Source organism: Emydura macquarii, unplaced genomic scaffold, assembly GCF_026122565.2.
Source record: "Emydura macquarii macquarii isolate MOO-44397 ecotype Brisbane River unplaced genomic scaffold, CSIRO-AGI_Emac_v2 contig_2897, whole genome shotgun sequence".
In the NCBI taxonomy this organism is placed as follows: domain Eukaryota; kingdom Metazoa; phylum Chordata; order Testudines; family Chelidae; genus Emydura; species Emydura macquarii.
In genome coordinates this window covers 10,676,324-10,697,023 of record NW_027133034.1, presented here as the reverse complement: position 1 = coordinate 10,697,023, position 20,700 = coordinate 10,676,324, and the positions used below count along the sequence as shown (strand labels likewise).

General features: G+C 40.3%; 1 protein-coding gene across 1 annotated transcript; it reads left to right on the top strand.

The window, feature by feature from the left end:
* The first annotated feature begins 14,577 nt into the window (after positions 1-14,577).
* LOC137166764 (uncharacterized) lies at positions 14,578-20,489 on the top strand. Its single transcript, XM_067568635.1, has 4 exons — positions 14,578-14,726; positions 16,184-16,264; positions 17,954-18,497; positions 20,178-20,489. Exons 2-4 carry the CDS (start codon positions 16,196-16,198, stop codon positions 20,381-20,383), a joined length of 819 nt encoding a protein of 272 aa, XP_067424736.1. The 5' UTR covers positions 14,578-14,726; positions 16,184-16,195; the 3' UTR covers positions 20,384-20,489.
* The last annotated feature ends 211 nt before the right edge of the window (positions 20,490-20,700 follow it).

Sequence of the window (20,700 nt, the reverse complement as noted above, 5' to 3'; positions counted from 1 at the left end):
AGTTTGCTGTATGAGAACCCCCTACCTCAGTTGAATAAACTGATAAAGTATGATTTTTGTTGTTGTTCCTGAAAGCCATTAGCAAGAGTTGTTGAAAATATGATGTCACTATCTGTATAGACAATTTTTTCCATCCTATATAAACATTTTTTCACTGTTAGTATATAAAGTCATCGGCTGCACAGTGGCTGAATGAATAATTTCAGAATTTACTTCTTGGTGATTCCCTGACCATACATGGTGGTTTCCTGACTTTTTTAAAGTGAAAAAGTTTGAATGCTGTATTTCTTAAGTTGTGCTCTTTGTAAAATAGTAAAGACTTCAGAATCAATATTTCATTAATCTTATGGTTGCTATTTCATCTTGATCTGCCAAGAGGACAGAATACAAGTAGTGAAGTCACTTGGTGAGATCCCATATACATTCAAAATTTGATCAAAATTAAATTTGCTACGTGAATAGCAACTTTGTTAAATGCCAGATATTTCAGTATAAAAGACAAATAGTGATCCATTTGATCAAATTAAATATGAAGTACTTGCAATGTATACAATCCTTCTAGAATTTAAAAAGACACTGGGATCTAATTTGACTTCAAATTCAAGTATTTTTAATTTAAAAAAAAAAAAACTCGTTTTTTGTCATTGCATAAGGTTTTGAAAGTGAAATTCTCTAGAAACAAACCAATATCCTTTCATAAGATTGTATAAGATCAGAGAAATACAACAAGTAAACATATGATCAAGTGTATTGGATTTTTAATTCCTTTCAAATTTTAACCTAAGTATTTCCTCAGGTTAAAAAAAATTCATTTTTTAAAAAAAGTATCCTTTTAAACTTGCCGACTTTAAACTATTTCGTACTTGGTCTACCCACTTTTATACAGGTTTTTAAATTAATGATCCTGGATTTCAATAGGTATTTGGCTTCCGAAAAGGAGCCCATTTCACTTCATGAAAGCTGCACTGAGAATTGCAAAGAAAAGTTTGACAAATGTACAGGATTGTCACCTTCATTCTTCTTGCAAAGTTCTTCCATGCAGATCCACTCGTGGTGCTGTCACCTGAGATCTGATTCTTCTGGACAGCAATCCATTGGGGTCACACCTGCACCACAGATATCCTTGTACCCATCCTCCTACCTGTGGGCCTAAAGGGCAAAGCAGTCCCAGTGACCCCCTTGTTCCTTCTTATCGGATGTGGCAGTGTGATGGAATCCATCCAGTGTCAGCCCTTTTCTCTGCACTATAGTTGTATTAGTTCATATAGTTGGTTCTTTGATGACTATGTATATAAAAATATGTATTTTTCTTAGTTAAATTTTAGTGGTTAGGCACCCCATCCCACACCTCCTGGGGCTTTATCAATAGGGCAGAAGCAAAATTCTTGGTATTCCAAACGTGCTTTTTCTACAAAGCTTCCTTGCCACTTAATGACACAAGCACTTCTGGTGCCTATTTTGCCTCAGAGAGGGACATATCCCCAAGCGATGTTCCATATATCACTCCTCTAGGTGAACTCTGTGAGTCCTGCCCCCAGTAATCCTGTTCCTTTCCACCCTGGTCCTATTTCAAATAATCTTGCATCATCTGCTCTGTTCTTCCTCCCAAGCAGAAAGAAAGCTGCTGGATAGGCAACAAGATTAGAATCTGTATGGACAATTCCCAGAAGACAGAATCTTATCATACAGTAACTGTTTCTTCACGATAATACGAATTCCCTAACCCGCTCTTATTCCCTGCTACTACGTGTCTGACTCCTGGAATTCTGCATCGGCAAACTGAAAGATGGTTTGGCCCACTCTGCTCTTTATACCCTTCACAAGTGGGAGGCATGAGTACATGCAAGTCGCAAATGAAGCTGCAGTGGACACTGCTAGCCAAAAGAATCCTATTTCACATGCATGGGGCACATGCATACCAGGAATGGAATCCATCTTGGAGAATCAGTTACTGTAGAGTAAGTAACTTTTCTTTTATGGGAAAATGAATTTAAGGCAGCAATTTTGGTTTGGTTCTTCAGAGGAAAGCTGTTTTTAAGTATTGTGGTCAAAATAGATGCCCTAAGTTAGGCACCTAAATTAATATTTGGGCATCTCCAGAGAAGTAGCCTGATTTTCAAAGGTGCTGAGCATCTGTACCTCTTACTGACTTAACTTCGAGTTGTAGGTGCTCCTCAACTCTGGAAATCAGAACAGTCCTGTTTGAATGCCTTAACTCTAGGCAAAAAAAGTCTGAAAACTTTGGCCTGTATATTGAAGAGTATTCTGGAGTGAAAGGTAAATGCCAAAAATATAGAAATAAATTTGTCATTAAAATGAGACATATGACTTAAATAAACCAAATACATCAGACATGCATAATTTTGAAATAGCATAAATACGGTATCTATTTACATACAATCTTTGGCTACTATCCATATGCAGTTTTACAGGTGTCAAATTGCCCCATATTGTTTCCTGAATGCAGTACAAAAATATTTTAAATTATAAGGGGGAAAATGAGTGTAAGAAATGCAGTATTCAAAATAAATGTTTTTTAGATGAAAGCAAGAATATAAACATTTTACCTACACTTAGTTTTACCTGTAACAACAGTGCCAGTTTCTACTTCTAAGATCTAAAGAGAAAAACTACCCTAAGCAAGTACTAACATCAAAGAGTACTATCAATAACAAACAGGATGAATGTTTCTCCAGGGGCACTCATCATTCTGGGTAGGTGTGAAATTCTGATTTATTTTTCTGTCCACCGGTGCTTATTGATTTTTGTGGAGTCCCTCTAGCACTGCTGTTAAGGGTTGGTGTAAAGCTTTTCCACTGGAGCCAGTACAGCATATCACTGATCACCTGTTACCCTTACTCACTAGCTCTTTATTTTTGGACGTTTTTTTCGTTTAGAGGGAATGACTATTAGTTTTGTATTTCTGTTGGCAGGAGGTTGTTCATCGAATTGCCTCAGACACAGCATTTCCTTCCTTTTCAATTGGATAGAACTGCATGTCAGATTTCAACCTTGAGAATCATCTTTCAAGCTCTCTAGTGTTCTCCAAGAAAGAAATGAATCATGCTCTGATATTGCTGATATACAGATATAAAAAAAGAAAGTTGAGGGAAAGACTCTGAGGCCGTATTTATATAATAAAGAAATAGTAGACATGTTTTCGCTTTTACAGCTCACCTTTAACTGGATTAATTAGGTTGCTATTTTAAAACTCAGTTGTTTTGAAACCAAATGTACAAAATGGGTAGATACTAAGTGGTTTTTAATGGACATGCGGTACTTTGGTGACACAGGTGATTAGCAATCATTATTCGTAATAGCCATGTTCTTAAAGGCAAGTTTCATGAAATTATATTCCCTGTACTCCGTGGGGTATTGTGTTTGTGTTTTGTAACTCTTAGAAATTTGAACTTTAGCTTTTGCATTAAGTTCTGCTTATCTAGTGTGCTAAAATGGCTTATACCATTGCATACAGTCTGAGAAACCATATTGTAATAACGTGATAGTAATTGAGCCCAGTTTGAGTCCTACTGTGCAAATTAAGACATGCAGTGTTTTTTGTGATATAACACAAGAAAGAGTGGAAGCTACACCAATTCAGACTTCAAACCCTCCTTCCTGTCTGTTGCATCCTGTAGCTGTACTGCCCTGATTAATGGAAGTTCTTTGTTAGTCAGTGCAGAAATGTCCCTATCCCAAAGGGAGTTCTAGAAAAAGAGATTCTGCAGTAGGCTCCAATGTGTCCCCAACAGTTTGGTCAGCCAGATTCACCAGCCAATACAGAGGAGGGTACAGCAAGGACCTTACCTCATGTGGGTGGGCTGGAACTAGGAAGGGAGCAGTCACTGAGTTCAGGAGGCTGTAACTGCAAGGTTGCAATGGAAGGGGGAGAGAGGAAAGGCTCTCTGCACCACATCACACTGAGGCTTTAACAGTCTTCAATGTTGAAAGCCAGCTGACCAATTACTGACTCTTTCCCTAAAAGAGGAGATGCACCTGCTGCCACTTACATATTTAATATCTGTCAGTGTATGAAGATAGTAGGCTAGCAACAGGAAATCTCTTGACCAATTTTGGAAGTCATAAGCATCAGTTTATTTTCAGATATCTAACCATCATTAAAACAGGCGGTTTTCATTCAGAACAGATGAGAGGCTCAGCATGATGTCACCTAAGTTTGTTCAGCTCCATAGAGCATTTTATGTAGTATCTTTGTATAAACATTTTTAGCTTTCAGATAGTCTTTAGTTATAGTAATGTTCTCCATGTCTGATTTAACTTGGATCTGAACCATCAACAGTGCTATTAATTATATGACCAAGAGGTCGCTATAATACTAAAAGGAGAAAAATGCCAATAGAGATTTCAGTGCCCTGGTAAGTTGTAATTAGTGGGATAAAGGTTCTTCTATGCTACCCAAAAGACATATTTTTGCGTACAAATAAAGCCACAAATGCATGGATTGCCACGCATGGCCTGTCTGATGGGATGGATTGCAGTCAGGTCAGTGACAAAATGCAAATAGGCATTTTTTCCTGGCATTGGCTATTTAGACATCCAATAACACTGAGGAATCCAAAAGTACTCAAGACAATGAGGGTAGATGGCTGTCCTCATTAGTTGGGGATGTTCTAGAGGAGGCAAGTTCCTCAAAGTGCTTCTGTTTTCTCACCAGCATCATCTCAATTTTGCTTAGGTTTAATTATAGCTAGATGTTGTTCATTCAGGTGCCACCATGGCAACCCCTAGCATAATTTATTTGAAGGGTGCATGAACGGGCAAGCCAATAACTTTTGAGGTGATTTCTGTAGCAAGCACAGGAAATTTAATCTTATTTGTTGACCAAAAACAAGTTTGACTACGTGGTTATACCTGGATTCTGACCGAGGGCCAGAAGGTTGCCCTCATAGGCAGGCAGACGTAGGCAGCACATGGGGGACTGCCCAGGGAGAAGAAGGACCCGAGGCTGGTCCCAGGCCTGACTTCACCGAACAAGAGGGGCAGGGGGGAAACTGAGACAGGCCCACTTGAGCTTGGACAGTCCTGTGAGGGAGAGTTTTGGGCAAGACCAGGCAGAGCTAATAAAGATATTTGGCAGAGTAGGACTACCTAAGGACATCTTGACAGATCAAGGGATCCCCTCCATGTCAAAGCTAATGAAGGATTTTTGTGCCCTGCTTCACGGACTTCTGTCTACCACCCACAGACTGATGGTCTGGTGGAGAGGTTCAACAGGACCCTCAAGGCTATAATAAGAAAAACTTTGTCACAGGATGAAAAGTGATATAGATACGCTAAGCAATATTTTAAAGGGAACCATTTTTATAGTGCTGTTAATTTACACAGCACTTTTCACATGTAAGACCGAGAACAATCACTGAGAGGAAGGGTGTGGGGACTGGTAATAGTGAGAGAGAGAGGAAAAAGCGAGTGAAGAGGTGTGTCTGAAGGAGACTCTTCACCTGGTGGATGAGGACATGAAGACTTTTCAAGAGCTGGGGGCAACAAAAGAATCCTCATCTCTATGAGGGCCCTGAAGTTACATGGAGCACTGTCAGCTGGGAGGGCCCTTTGATAGGCCATATCTTCACTCTCTAGTGAGGAGCGACTACAGTGACAAGACTGTCCTGCTCCTCTCTATTCCCCTCTGGAGAACAGCTACAGCAAGATCAGGAGCTAAAGATTCATCCTTAACCTTCTCCCCCATACCCTGAAATAGGGTATTCTCCCTTCTCTTCCACTTCTGTAGAGGAGAAGGCAAATGAGAAATCCCTCTGGAATGCAGCTTTAAACACCTATTTGCATTAAGGGGATTTGCATCAAGGGGATTTGCACAGTGGCCTTGAAATTCCACTTAGCTGGAACAGTACAGGGCTTTCTCTCCACTTCTCTCTGACCTTGTCTGCATAGAAAATGTTCAGAAATTCTCCCACTGGCGCTCGCAATAGCGGAAATGCTACTGTGTCAGGTACCCCTGCTCTCAGCAGTGTGACTCCTGTGAACTGATTCTTGTAAGTGTTCTGGGGCAGGTTGGCTGGTAGTGCTAGTGCAGAGGATCAAGGAGACCTTCTTATGGCTGTCTGGAACCTTTTCCTTTTGGAGAATCTCAGCCTGCCCTGCTCCAACTGATGGAGACTCTCTCCAACCTTATGGGCTAGCAGCCCAGTCTACATAAAAACTTTCTGGCATCGTCACCAGCACCTAACAACTGATCCTGCCTTTGGCCCCAGGAGCAGGGAAGTGATGGATAGCTGTGGGGCCAGTGAGAAGAGAGGTAAATTGTGTGGAAATAGTGCACTTGTTGAGATCAGTCAGTTAGCAGCTGGGAAGCGAATGGTGGAAGCTGTAATCCAGGGAAGCATGGGGACACCTGGGATGAATGTGAGGGAGGGATCTGAATCACTTATATGGGGAGAGGGAAGGATAAACAGTTGAGTAGAATTAGAACCTAAGGACATAATATAATGAAGTTCACTTCCTTACTGGGTACACTGAACAACTACAGGGAACCCTTCCTCAGTGCTCTGAGTTAACTTTGTATCTCCTCATTTGTTAGTATCTGTCGTATGTCAAAATTAGAGTTGGTCAGAGAATTCCTGTTCCATGGAAAACTGCAAACATTTGAATTTTGTTCATTCTGAATCAGATCAATTCAAAATTTTGAAACTTCCCATGGAACAATTCCATCATGGAAAAATCAAAATGATATATTGTTTCAATAAGGTTGAAGCAATTTCATTTTGACTTTTTTGACTCAATTTATGTTATAGCAGTCAAAATATTTCAACTATTACATTGTCACAGTACAGTGGAACCATTTCTATTATATAATAGAACAGAAAAGTTGAAACGACTGACAGCATGAAACATTTTTACTTAATTGGCATGCAATGTTTTGATGATTTTTCATCAAAAGTTCTGACAAAATCAGTATGTTCTAGCAGAATGTTTATATTTCGAATCAGAAAAAAAATCTGAATGGCTCTAAACAAACTCCATACTTTTGTAGAGAAGTATTACAAAAGAGAGAGAGAAAAATATATCAACTCTCTCAATTTAAAAACAATATTTTCAATTGATTTTTTCCAGCGCGTTTGCCAAACACAACATGTTTGAAAATGACTTTTGTTTGGGTTTGGTTTCCCTGATAAAATAAAAATTATAGACATGGAGAGAATACTGAGTTCCCCAAATGCAAGGAACATTGAATGCCTAATTAGCTAACACTAATAGAGCTAACACTATATTGAGTGAGCTGACAGGAAGCCACCTCCCAAATCAGCACAGAATAAAAGTCCATGCGTGCATGTGTGTGCGCACACTCCAGCACATCTGTGCCATTTGAGGCTTTGAGTTTGAGAGTCTTGAGCCAGCCTTGCACGCCAGGATGAATTTCACCCTTTGTTTTATCTTAGATAAATAAAAGGAAATGAAAAAACTTCCGTTTGATATTTGGGAGTAAAACACAAACAAAACAAAAAAAACCCACCCCCACCCTAACTGAAGTTCATATGGGTAATTTAACAGGTAATAATAATCAGCTGAATGTGATTTATCCATATATCAAACGCTGAGGTTGCCAAACTCGCTTCCTTGAAATTTATCATTATATAGCATGAGATTTAGGCTTCCTTTTTAAGTGCCTATGTATGAAATCTAGACCCCAAGTGTACAAAAGTCTTGTACCATTACTATGTGTGGAGATTTTTCCTTTACCTCATAGAACTATTCTCTACTTGCCACAAGGCGGCAGCAAATTTCCAATCCTTATTTTTCAACACAGGAATTTTTTCTCCTCAAATCCATATTTTAAACTGGCTAATGGTGTATTACATGTATTTAAATTATTTTAATTATATTGTGTATTGGTGACAGCTACTATCTTAAGCATTTTGACTTTGTCTTTGTGTGTATATTTCTTTCTGTAAGTTTACCAGTGCTTGAAAGGTGGTGTAGAAATCCAGAATCCCAAAGCACTTTATAAGCTACATACAGCATATTGAAAAACTACCTGGTGTAGAGGCCAACAGCCAGATGGAGCACAGCATGCTTCAGAACAGTTTAAGGAATGGAGATCTGGACAAGGGACATTAGAGCAAGACCCTTTAATTTTGAAAGTGCCACAAGGTTTTGGGATTTGTTTTTTTAACTGCTCCTCTACCCACTAATGGGGTGACATGTCTCTTGGAACCAAAGGTTCCCATGTGCTATTGGTATGAAGATCATTTGCTATCCTGCTGTGGCCATAAATCATTGCATATCTGGCTTTAGCCTCCATACCAACAGAAACTCTTCGCAGTGACATTCTAGTGGCTACTTTAGGAGCTCTGGATATTCCAGTGGAGCAGATCACTTCGAACCTGACTGAGCTAGGCATCCCCAGATTCCCAGTGGAAGCACTCAAAACCTCTCAGGTTCAGCCTACTCACTTGTATTTGGGATTGTTATAATGCAAAACAATCAAACAAGGCTGGTTTTCCTTAAATAGCCTAGAGAAACTAGGTCTAAGTAGGCTATGTTGCACTCTTTTCTTTAGCCAATGAAGAAATTAATTAGCCCTCAGAAATATAGAAGAGTAGGAGTAATAGAATTCATAACACACTGGGCCTTTTCAATGGATAGAAACTCTGCCGCTTTTTCAGATGTCTGCACTTATTATCTTTCATTTTGTCCAGGGTGAGTTATTTGTACAGTCCCATTATCATTATGTCTAATCGTAATATTCCTTTTGATTCCACAAAGAAATTATATAAACTGTGTCCAATCCCATCTCCTCCTTTCATTACAATCTAGTTAAGATGTGATCTCCTGGCCTTGGTGTTAATGCTTTTGTTTCCATGTACACATCTCAAAGATGCAGCCTAAATGTACACAAGGATTCATTTCAAATGTGATGACAGGGTCAAATGCCACTGTACTTAATAATGGGTGCCCTTGTGATGCCCACTGACATTTCAGGGGTTGGATATAGCCAGCTCATAGCAGCATGGGAGCCAGTGCTGCTTCTGGAAGTTCACATCTTGTGCTGCAGAAATGGTTTTCTTTACAAAAAATATTAAGACCCTGTTTGCAAAGGGAACCTTCAAAATTAGAGCTGGATGGAATTTATTGTTTAGATGTATTGTTTATTACTTGTTTTTTCTTTTCAAATAAAAATGACTTTGTTTCAGAAATAAATCTTGTTGCACATGATTTCCCTTTTTTTTCCCCCAATTCTTTCTGTGACCAAAAGGAAAAACTGAATTTTGGTTGTGGATTTTAATGTTTGGTATTTTTCTCAAATGTTGTTGAAAAATGACCATTTTTTCCTTGAAATATACTTTGTGTTTCAGTCAGCACTATTCAAAATCTGAACCAAGTGTGAACTAATGTAGCGGTGCCTGCAGACAGCTTGAAATGTTAGCTGGAAGAACGATGTGAGCTGCCCTCAATGGTGCGTTAACTTTAAAAGACTCTGATGGTGATTGAAAGAGCAACATGGTTAACTATAGCTAAAGCTCACAGCCAAGGCTGGGTTAGCTCTTGCAGTTCTCCCCCATTAGAATTTAGACTTAGACCAGTTCTTAGTCAGGGGGAGTTTTGCCTGAAAGAATTGGCTCAAAATAAATTCCAGTGCTAAGGCATGATGGGAAACCTCCAGGTTTAGGTGCAACCATGTTAAATAGCTACTAATAATTTTTTAAAAAACCGAGCTAATTCACAGTTTGGAAAATGACCAGCATCTTAATGTTTTGTCCACTTTAAGAAAACAATATTTAAGTCATACCCGTGGCGCTCTCTATTCAAAGTGGTTTCCAAATTATAGGCTAGATTCAGCTCTGGGGTAAGCTTGCTATGGCACGGAGGAAGATGGCTACTTTACTGATTCACTGAATGCTATTGGCTGCCTCACTTCCAAACCACTTGTCTATGTAGCCATCCTCCTGCGTAGAGGAAGTCTATCACAGTTCATTGTGTTTGTAAACCAGGAAAATACCCTTTTATGAAGCAGATTGGAGGATACTGAAAATATTTTGGAAAATCATGGATTCTTGGCCCTCCCTACTGCAGCTGAAAAGGTAAAATACTGTTATGGGTTGAGTTAAAACCCCCTTGAGATTGAAGGATGAGATCACATCTATCAGTTAACATAACTGTAAGCATAAGTTCCACCTAAGACAAAGATATATGTGAACCTACCCAGGAGCTTTTGCTAAGTATTGTTTTGGGTAGGTGTGAGGAAGGAAAAACAGGAAAAAAAGTAGGAAAGACAGAAAAAGAGAGAGCCTGAAAGAGCAGCTGAAAGCACCATGGATGGCCCTAGAGAAACCTAGGAAGAGTTTTTTGGATCGGGGTGCAGACTAAAAAAAGAGCTTTTGGTGCTGTGAGCAAACGAAGCGGTTTCCTGCTATTTGATTCCTTCTGCTTTCAGAGACACAGAACTTTGTACATTCTTTGTAAATAAGTAAAACTGCATAAAAAATGGCCAACTCTATCCTAATTTCTGCTCCCAACTGGAACACGCACAGGGCCCCAGACTTCAAGTAGGTCGAAAAGGGGCAACAATATTTAGCAATAATTTAAAAAAATAAAAATGCATCTCAATCTGGTAGTGAAAATTGCAAAGGATTATTTTTATTCCTATAACATCCTGAACTGTCTTCAATGGGGGGTCACTTTTAACATACTACAGCAACCCTGGAAGGCACCCCAGTAGTTAAACTAAATGCATCCATAAACGGATAGAATTTTGGGCAGCAAATGAAAACCTGGAAATTTACTTGCCTTGCACAACATAAAGGGCAACTCCTACTCATCTTTGAAGTTGCTAGGATTGCTCCTGTAACTGAATGAGTAGGATTTGGCCATAAGAGAGGGAGGTTTTTGGTATTGACAACAGAATACTAGAATATTAATGCTGAGTGTCATCTTCCACTTTATAGTCCAAATGTAAGATTGCCCTTCTGTAAATTAAAAGACATACTGCTTTTTAAATTTACTCCTGCAGCTCTTATTCTGATATCTCAGTCTCTGCAAGCACCAGAGAAGAGCAGGTCCAGCGTAGGTATTTCCTCAACATCCTCTCCAGTGAAGACTGATGCAAAGAAATAATGTATCTTCTCAGCAATGTCCTTTTCTTCAGTTGCTCCCTTTCATTCCTGGTGATCCAGCAGACCCACTGATTCTTTTGCAAGTTTCCTGCTTCACAAATCTCTTGGTTTCTTCAGCCCACTCCCATCAAGCCTGCTAAACCTTGATCTTGCCTAGCTTTTTCTGCTTGAAAATGAATGTGTGTGGTGGGTGCATTTTGCACTAGGCCCCGATTAGTAAATTGTCTCTGTTTTGTTTAATGTAGTCCCAAAGAAAGGAGTGTGACTTCAGATGGGAAACCAGGCTGAGCAAGAGCTTAATTATGTTCAGATAGATATGCAAGCCCCAACTTTTAGCTATGGCCTTCCCAAACTCCTTTCTCCCATGCTCAGTCCCCAAGTCAAGCGGTGTTGGGGACGGATGGGGAAAAAGAGACTAAAAATAGGAGTGGGGAGAATCAAAGGTTTGAAGCAAAGAGAAATGAGTCCCACTTGGTCTCAATTTATATGTTTGGCATTTAAGAGACCACAGTGATAGGTGCCAGAGAAATAAGCAGCAAAAGCAGGTGCACTCTAGGGAAGGAAAGAGTCTGTTTTCATATCTTCTCATACTAAGATAGGAGGGAAGAAACATGAAAATGAAAATACAACACAGGGACAAATTATTTTTAATTTATATACGATGTTTGTCAAAGTTTTGTTGAGGCACCAAATGCTCTCTGACTCACTCCTACTACTCCCCAATGGCAACTATTAAGTTTTAATATGGCACCACCTTTTAGAAAAGATTCTGTATGGACTATCATCTGAAGCTTGTGATCTGTGTGAATATTATTAGCCTTTCCTATAGGCCCACTAGAAATAATGGTTTTTTAAAATGCTGGTTCACACGGAAGTGGAGACAGAGTTCTGACAGGTTCTATGCTGTCAGACTTCAAGCATATCCTGGTGCATGAAATATCATGGCGTTTTTGTGACCCTTAGTATACCATACATCTCAAAAAGTTGTTTTTTTAAAGAAAAGATGCTGCCAGTGATGTAACATTGATGAGGAAATATTCATACACTTGCATTGCTCCTTGTTGGAAAAATACTGAAGAGGAAGTATTGAATTCTATGTCTGCTGTTTAAAAAAAACAACAACAAACAAACCTGAAATGCCCAATCCTGCATTTTGCATACACTTTCCCACTGAAGCAAATGGTGCACAAGGGATGCCAAATTGATCCAAACTCCAGGCATCATCCTCCAGTCATGTAAATCAGCATTATTTCAATGAGCTTACACCAATTTAACCCCGCTTTTGATCCGGCCCTCTGATTTATATATTGCAAAGGACTAATTTCACATAGGATGTATTAAGGTTGCAACTGACAGCCAATAAATTAAATAATAAATAGTTTGTTGCAAACTAGACTGAGCTGCTGCCAGCTTTGTGGATGGCTCAGTTTAAGGATTTATTACCCATGGAAATAATCCTGTGGGGGAAAAAGAGATACAAATTGAAAGAATTCGAGAAGCTAGCATGTCTATTACAGACTTTTCTTACAAAAACAGGCCTGACCTAGAAGATGAGGAAAAGGTATTTGTAATGGTTTCAGCACAATATCATACACAGAACTTACCCATTTTGGTTCCACTTGGTGCTTTTTCTTGAGCGATGAAATAAGATCAGTAGATACAAATTCACGGTTTAAGCACTTTGACTGAATCCAGGGCCATTATCTGGTTTTTGATGAAAAAGGTGTTAACCTCAGCTCAGCTTTTTTTCAGGTGCGTGGCTGGGAATCGGGATATTATAAATTGGCTGCTTGGGAGACAAAGAGGGGAAAAAAGCATTGAGGGGAGATAGGGCTGCATAGCAAGGACACAGGACTAGTTTAAATCCAAAGCTTAGAAGTTTGAAAAACTTATGAAAAACACCAGCAGAAATGGCTAGAGACAATCAACACGTTCTGAAGGGGTGTATGTATATGTAACAGATATTACATGGCCTTTAACAAGCTAGGCATGGCCTTTTTGATGCAAGTGATAGCCTCATACAATATAGATGAGATAATTTGATGGTCTGCCTATAAATTATTATATAATGGGTGTTACAACTGTAGTATGTCATAGGCCACTGCAATTCATAATCTTAGTTTTATAGACTCTTTCACGGTGATGACAGGGTTATGCATGAAGTTTGTTTTGATGAGCATTAATCAGAAGCATCATTACTGATTCATATTAAATTGCTAATTTGTAAAACCCATTTTCCCTCAACATAGCCTATCTTGCAGAAATTATGCATTTTGTAAACGTTTTTCAGCACTTGAACAACTAGCCAAGATACAGAATTTTGATTTGCATATCATTTGCCTATGTAATTAATGACATTATTTCTTGTTTTCAAAGAGTAAGGACAAGATTTTCATGCACTTGCATGTAGGCAATTGTGCAGGAATGTGTGCCTAATTTGTACACATAAGTCCAGTAAATTTCATTTGCAAATGAGCAGTAAGTAGGTACCACAGTAACTTAGATGGCAGGCAGCAGATTGGAGCTGTTAAATTTTCCACTATATACATTTTGTTATTACTAGAAAGGAAACTTGCCATATTTAACAGCTGTAATCAGTACCTTTAAATTCTGCAATGGGTAGAATAAACTTATCAAATATTGTGTGGATACAGATTTCTTTCTCCAAATGAAGTAAACCAAGTAGAAGGTGGCAGCTGAACCTAAGCGTAGCTAACACTGGGATTGTTTTCATGGATCAAGGCAAGCTAGGCCCCAGCCTTGCTGGCACAAGCAACTTCACTTTACTTTTAAGGGGAAATCGTCTGCTAAACACAACCCAGCCAGTGCTCAAGGCTACACCGTGTCCCCTTCCCTCGCCGTGGCTGTGCTCAGGGAAACACCTGCTCGGCAGTGACCTCTCCTTTGACAAGCTCCTCTGTCAACTGATCTGAGACCGCAGGAAGCAACGATCCCTAGAGCCGCCTGGGGGGGGGGGCAGTGCTTTATAGTACCGGCGGGGCGGGAGGGGGAGAGCTGGCTGCAGGGGTGCTCCTCCACGGCCCGGGCAGTGCGGGAGGGAGGCTGGAGGCAGGCGCAAGGTGCGTGCTCCGTCTTTCCCACCGCCAGGGGGCGCCCCCGGCGGGCCCGCTCTGTGACGTCACTGACGCCCCCGGGAGGGCCCTCACTTTGCCTTTGCCCCCCCGCCCCGCCGCGGCTGGTTCACTTTGCTGGCTGGCTCCCCGCCGAGGAGGCGGAGCTCGGGACTGGGGGTGCCGCCCACCCCGCCGGCGCCGCTGCCGCTGAGCTGAGCTGAGCTGAGCTCGCGCTCCGGCGCTGCGTTCTAGCTCTGCCTGGCTGGAGCTGAGGTTTGTTCGCCCTGCACCGTATCGCGCCTTGAGCCGCCTGGGAGCCACCCCACCCTCCCGCCGGTCCCTCTGCAGACTCCGCGCAGCTGGCTGCTGCCGCTGCCGCTGCAGTCCCGGGCTCGCTCTCGGTTCTCTAGGCAGTGCACCAGCTCTCCAGAAGTCTCCAGACCCTGACCTCGCTTCTCGTGCTCATGGCCTCCCCCTTCCCCAGGCACGGACTCCCTCCTCTGCTTCCTTACCTGAGGTGTCTCGGAACAACAGCTGGGTTGCAGGAGAAGCTCCTGGAAACGTAATTTCACTGAAGTGTGGCCTCCCTTTGGCCTGCCCTTTTCCTTGAGCCGGGCCTGCTGACTTGCCGAGGCAGACCCAGCTTGGGATCGGGCATGATGGGCTCTGACGGGCCGTCATGCCCCACACCAGATGCCCAGGAAGGGGCCATGCAGGGATTGAGGTGCCTCCCAAAAACTGATAGCCTCATGCACTTTTCGAAGGGGCTGGGGTGTGTTGTTCATGATGCAAACACTGGAGCCCAAGCAGTCCTAGCTGCTGGCTATGGCCTGGCGGTGGAAGTGAATGCCTGGCCATTTGAATGAGTTAGGGTCAGTTTCAGTTCTTGGGAAAACTGGGGCAAAGCTTCCATCATTCTACAGGAATTAACTCAGGTTACATCCAAGCCCATTCAAACCTCTTGTTATGTTCCCAGGTTCTAGAGCAGCACCTGTAAGGATGAGCTATGAACTGTAAGTGCACTGTTCTGCAGGTGTACAGGAGCAATTGAAAAAGTCAGTGTCTTGGGTAGACCATGTGTGTTATCACTTCTCACCAACACCTTCCTTTTTCCCAAAGAAAACTATATTTAAAATATCATTAAGAATGTCATACAAGCTAGAAACATCCTAGGAAGCTGAAACCACGCACTGGTTTCATCTCTAGGAATGAGAAAGGTAGTTTCACTCTCTGGGCCCATTTAAGAATTGGCCTTCCTGCTAAAATTGTGGCGGTGATGTTTATAATGTGGATATCTGTACTTCAGGAACTGAGTTCAGACTATCCTCTTGTAACCTACGGGTAATACAGTATGTGTTTAGACTGTAAAACTAGAGGTGAATCATTTCACAGGATTAGTTCCTTATTTGTAGCCTTAGAACTCTGGGTTCATTTCTGGATACTTTAGTATCAGAAGGCCTGGACAAATTCATGAAAGAGTAGTACAAAATATTAGAGAGCAGCAAGCAGGAAGATAGCTTGAATAGTTTAAACAGAGGCACCTTGGCAAAAGGGCAACTAAAGGAAAACAAAATGACTGTCTATAAGTATAGGAAGAGTGCAAATTTTAAGAAGGGGAGAAATAGCGTAGGGTGAGAAAAGGAAAATCAGAAAAATTGGATGAAATAAAGAAAAGGAATTTAGAATTTTAGGGTAAACTTGACATTTGAGATCCAGAGAACTGGAATAATTTCCTAAGGAAAGCGGTAGATGCCCCATCTTTTGAGAACATTAAAAACTATGCTGGACAAAGCACTAGAGATGTTCAACAGAAAACAGTCCTTGACTGGCAGAGGAATGGACCACTTTTAATGTGTTCAAGACTATTCCATCACTAAACTGTTGAGCCATGATCCACTATCTAATTTTTAGTATTTAATTTTGCTTCTTCACTTTTTTTCTCATTTCATCTCAGTCTTCTACAGGTCTTTAGCTCTGTAAGTGCTAATACTAAAACTAAATTGCTTTCCTTTTTTTCAGCACGGAGTAGACATGAGTCAAGTTAAGGGTGATCAGTCACCAAAAGGCAGCAAGGAGAAGTTATTCTTTCACGGTTGCAAAGTGAGTACTTCAGCGTAAAAATGATGTGTAGCTATATTATTCGCTTTTAGCCTTACCCTTTTTGTTTACAGAATTGGCAGGCACTTCTACAGTATCAAATTGCTGTCTGTTCAAAAACCCTCTGATGTATAATAGCATTTTCAGAATATGAAGGTCGTTCATTCTTTGATGATCCTCCAACGTTTAAGTGATTACACTCTTCTTGTGATTCACCAAAGTACATTTGCACTTAAATTAGTTCTGTAGCAGAACAGATTTGGGCTCAGAACATAGTGGTTGCCATTAAAAGCTTAATATCTATGAGTATACTGTAGTATTTGAGCTGCTGCTGTTTTCCCCTATACAAAGAAAAGTAATTAACTGGCTACGTATGTAGTATAAATTGTCAGATGTTGACTTTTTAAATAGCAGTCGTTCTGTCAGTGCATTTGTACTTTATTCCTTACATTTTGTTTGCCTGAATAGGTGCTGAAATGTTATTTTTCAGTCTGTGCTATGGTAATACAGCAAAAACAACAAGAGTTCTGTGGCACTTTAAAGACTAACAAATATTAAATTTGTTAGTCTTTAAAGTGCTGCAGAACTCTCGTTGTTTTTGCTGTATACAGACTAACACAACTACCCCTCTGGAACTATGGTAATACAAATAATTATTATTTATTTAGTAACATACCTGACAAATTGCAAAAGGAGACATGCAGCTAGATTATTTAATCAGTTAAGGTGGACATTTTCAAAAGCACATTCAGAAAGTTGGGTGCTCAACTCCCTTTGAAAGCCAGTGGGAATTAGGTGCCTAACCCCTCCCCCCCACTATTAAAAAATCTCCCCCTTAATGGCCATCAATGAAACCTGAGTGGAATGTAGCTCTCTCCATAGTGCTTGCCAAAATAAGTACTGAATCAGTAAGTCATTTAAATAAACCAAGAAGTTATGTTTCCATTACAACCCCACTAGGGTCATTCAGTATTAAGAGTTGAATTCTCCTTGAGGCTGCTGTGTAATCAAGTTACATCTAAAAGTATATATCTGAAGTCTCAAAGTTTCTCTGAGTTTTGTGCAATGTAAAATGGTATATAATGCAAAAATGTTCAAAGCCAGGAGAAAATCTGCATTTGAATGTAATATATGTGAGTGCTGGGGGATAGTACATTCTCCTCAGGATTTAATGTTTAGGTCCCAAGTGCTGTTCTTCATATGTGTAGTCCTATATATTGTTCCAGGCAAATTAGATTTGAAAACCAAGTGGGAGCAGTTTCTTTAGAGATCGTCAAGGGGAAAAATTAAAGACAATCAGTGAGGATCTGTGCTTCATTATGAACATTAAAAAAGGCAGCTATTATACCTTGTGCAATGAGAAAAGCTGTATATGCATCTTTACAGAATAGCACAAAGGCAACCCAAAGGGATGATTAACAATATCAAGGGTAGTGCTTATTATACCATAATATATGATTATTTCAGTATTGTCTTCATCCCTTGTTGCTTCTCATCATATGTTTAGATTGTAAGGTATTTGGCGCAGGGGCTGTCTTTTTGTACTATATATGTGGACAGTGCCTAGCACAATACAGTCCTCATCCCTGCCTATAATTAAAAAGGGAAGTGTTTGTCAGAGACACAATTTTTATTGCAGGCTTGGGCCATCAGAATGTTATATTAAAATGTTCTATATTTTTATTGTGGCAGGTATCAGAATTGTTGTCATCTCTTGCAAAAGTTGAAACTGGACAACAGGAGCACCCATTGTTTTTTAAGGGAACACGTGTATCTCTCTTCCATACGCTGCGTTCAGTAATAAAATCTAACAACTGGAAGTCAGCAGCATATAACAAGCAAAGCGTGTCACCTCATGAGCCCTTTACTATGTTACACAATTGGTCAGAAGACAATGTAGCAAAAAAGGATGCAGATTCACCAGGGACAACAACGAGAAGCCAAAACAGTTGCTTATCCATACGGGTTAAGAGGCTGTCTAAATGGAAGACGACGAATTTTGCTGTAGAAGGAAACAAAAACATTGATGGTGGTGGTCCACTGCCAGTGCATATGCTTCCTTATGTGCTTCTAATCAAAAATTGTCTTCCTTTGTCAATTTCTTCAATCCATTTCAAATGTTGCAAAGCAGAGATATTATGCAGGATACTATACTTTACGCTCAGACTCTGGAAAAAGAAAACACCTAAGCCTTCACCTAAGGATCCTGCCAATTCTGAATTACAGACAGCTGAAGGTTGGCAATCTGTACTTATAATTCCTTATGAAAGATGGAGGATAATACAAGAGGGGTTAAGGAGGAGTAACAGAAATAAATTAACAAAGGGGAATCTAGGCTGAATTATTTCCAAGTGGTGGGAGCCTTGGCATTTGGGACACTGAAAATTAGAGCGCTCAGAGCACTAGAAAAAATATCATAGGGAGCAAACCTGCAGTGAGTATACTAGGTTTATTTATGTCTAACATTTAGTATTCCATGAAAGCATGTATTAAAATATCTAGCAGTAAATATAATCATGACAGACAGAGGGAAAGATTTTAACATGGGACCATATGTTTGGGTCTCGTTCAGCACAGAGATGATTAATTATTTTAAACTTGATGTTGCTCCCATTGAATTCAATGGAAGTCTTGGCATTGATTTCAGTCGGAGCAGGATATGGCTTTTGGTCTCATTTTAAAAAAAAAAAGTAGTAGTGGATTGTGAAATCAATGGTGCTGGAAGTGAGAGGGTATAATGCCAACTTGGGTTTTCTGCACCTCATCCCTCTGAAGTGTAACCGGTCTTCTTCTGGCACTGCTACAGCTGGATGACCTGCATACATTGTGATCTTCCAGTACTAGAGTGTCTACTACACCATAACATCACTTCTCCCACTTGAATACCAGCATGGAGAGTTCATGCCATATCAGCAATTGCTCTGATTGTTTGGTTTCCAGTAAACTAACCACATTAATAGAGACATGTACTAAGACCAGGCTAGCTTCATATCACTTTTTTGTATCTAAATTTTCTTTAGTGTTCAAGAAAAGTGCCAGATTGACAGTATTGAATAGGCCATTTGGCTTCAGGAAGAACCAAGGGAGAGGGTCACAAAGGCAACTTGAGACCATCTTCATGGCTTCCTGATCCTCAGACCTGCCCTGTCCTTAGGGCAAGCAGCCTCGGGGATGCTTTAAGTTGTATCAGCTGCACTGGCCCTGAATGTACTGTTTGTTCTATGCTACTGAGAATTCCTCTACCCTAGAGAAATATCTAAGTAGCTGGTTAAATGGCTTTGAGGCCTCACTTCTGTAAACAACCCAAGGAAACATCCTACAGGGCATTCACTAAAGAAATCCCTAGCTAGTTGGCTAAGCTGGCTTTAAAACTGGAATGGAACAAAGCAAACAGGCTCTGACCCTTTATTGACAGAATGGATGCAACGTAGGCAGTGCTGACTTTTCCTCACTCCTCTATCAATGTGCCTTAAACATGTTGTGGAGGGACCACCAACAGGGGCGTGGGAGGATACAGTAGTTAAGTGTCCATGTCTATTTGGTCTTTGGCCTGGAAACTGAAATTAGCAACAAGGGTGCCAAACATTAGTGATGATCTGATTATCCCATGTAAGTTGTGGAGCTTTTCCTGCTGCCATTGAAATCAATATAATTTTTCTGTTGGTTTCAACAGGAACAGGAGTGGGCCTATTTTTAAAAATTATGGCCCAAATTTATCAACTAGGTGCCTAAAATTAGGTACCTGCATGTGTATTTATGCACCTAAATAAGTGGCTTCAATTTCAGAGATACTGAGTACCCACAGCACTCCTTGAAGTTAATACACTGCAATGTTACAGCTACTTCTTCATCATTTTGATGAAAGATGCTATTCTGTATAAAGCTTACGTTGTATGTAACTTCTTGCTGCTTTCAGGAACACAATACGTGAACTTCCTTAATCTGAAGGATCTGCAGTGGAAATTCTATAAAGGCATTGTGAAAAGGAAACGGAAAGTGAGAGTTTTATGGAGAGAAGCAAATTACAGACCTTTCAAGCCATTCCAGGAAAAAATCAGGAAGGCAGAATACATGCTCCCTTTGATTCCTAAGAACTGGATAATTCATGACTCTCTTAAATGAGTTTGTGCAATGCATGTCCTGTTTACATCAAATGAACGATGAATTTAAATGAAAGGAGAATGATTGCAGTTCTACAGAAAATTAAAATAAAAATGTCAATACATTATACTATTAAGTTTATTATTATTATGCTTTTGCAGTAGTACCTAGGAGCGCATCATGGACCAGGACCCCATTGTGCTAGCTGCTGTATAAACACAGAAGAAAAACAGATGGTTTCTGCCCCAAATCAGTTATCAACAAACACACACAGTTTCTAAGGACTGTTGCACCAGTCACAGTGACCATGGCTGGTGGCATTGTGCTAGCCATTGCGC

Excerpts from the sequence above, each read along its gene's own strand:
- LOC137166764 (XM_067568635.1), top strand. The coding sequence starts at position 16,196 with ATGAGTCAAGTTAAGGGTGATCAGTCACCAAAAGGCAGCAAGGAGAAG. Across the intron at positions 16,265-17,953 it reads TATTCTTTCACGGTTGCAAA|GTATCAGAATTGTTGTCATC; the intron begins GTGAGTACTTCA and ends TTATTGTGGCAG. Across the intron at positions 18,498-20,177 it reads TGAATTACAGACAGCTGAAG|GAACACAATACGTGAACTTC; the intron begins GTTGGCAATCTG and ends TGCTGCTTTCAG.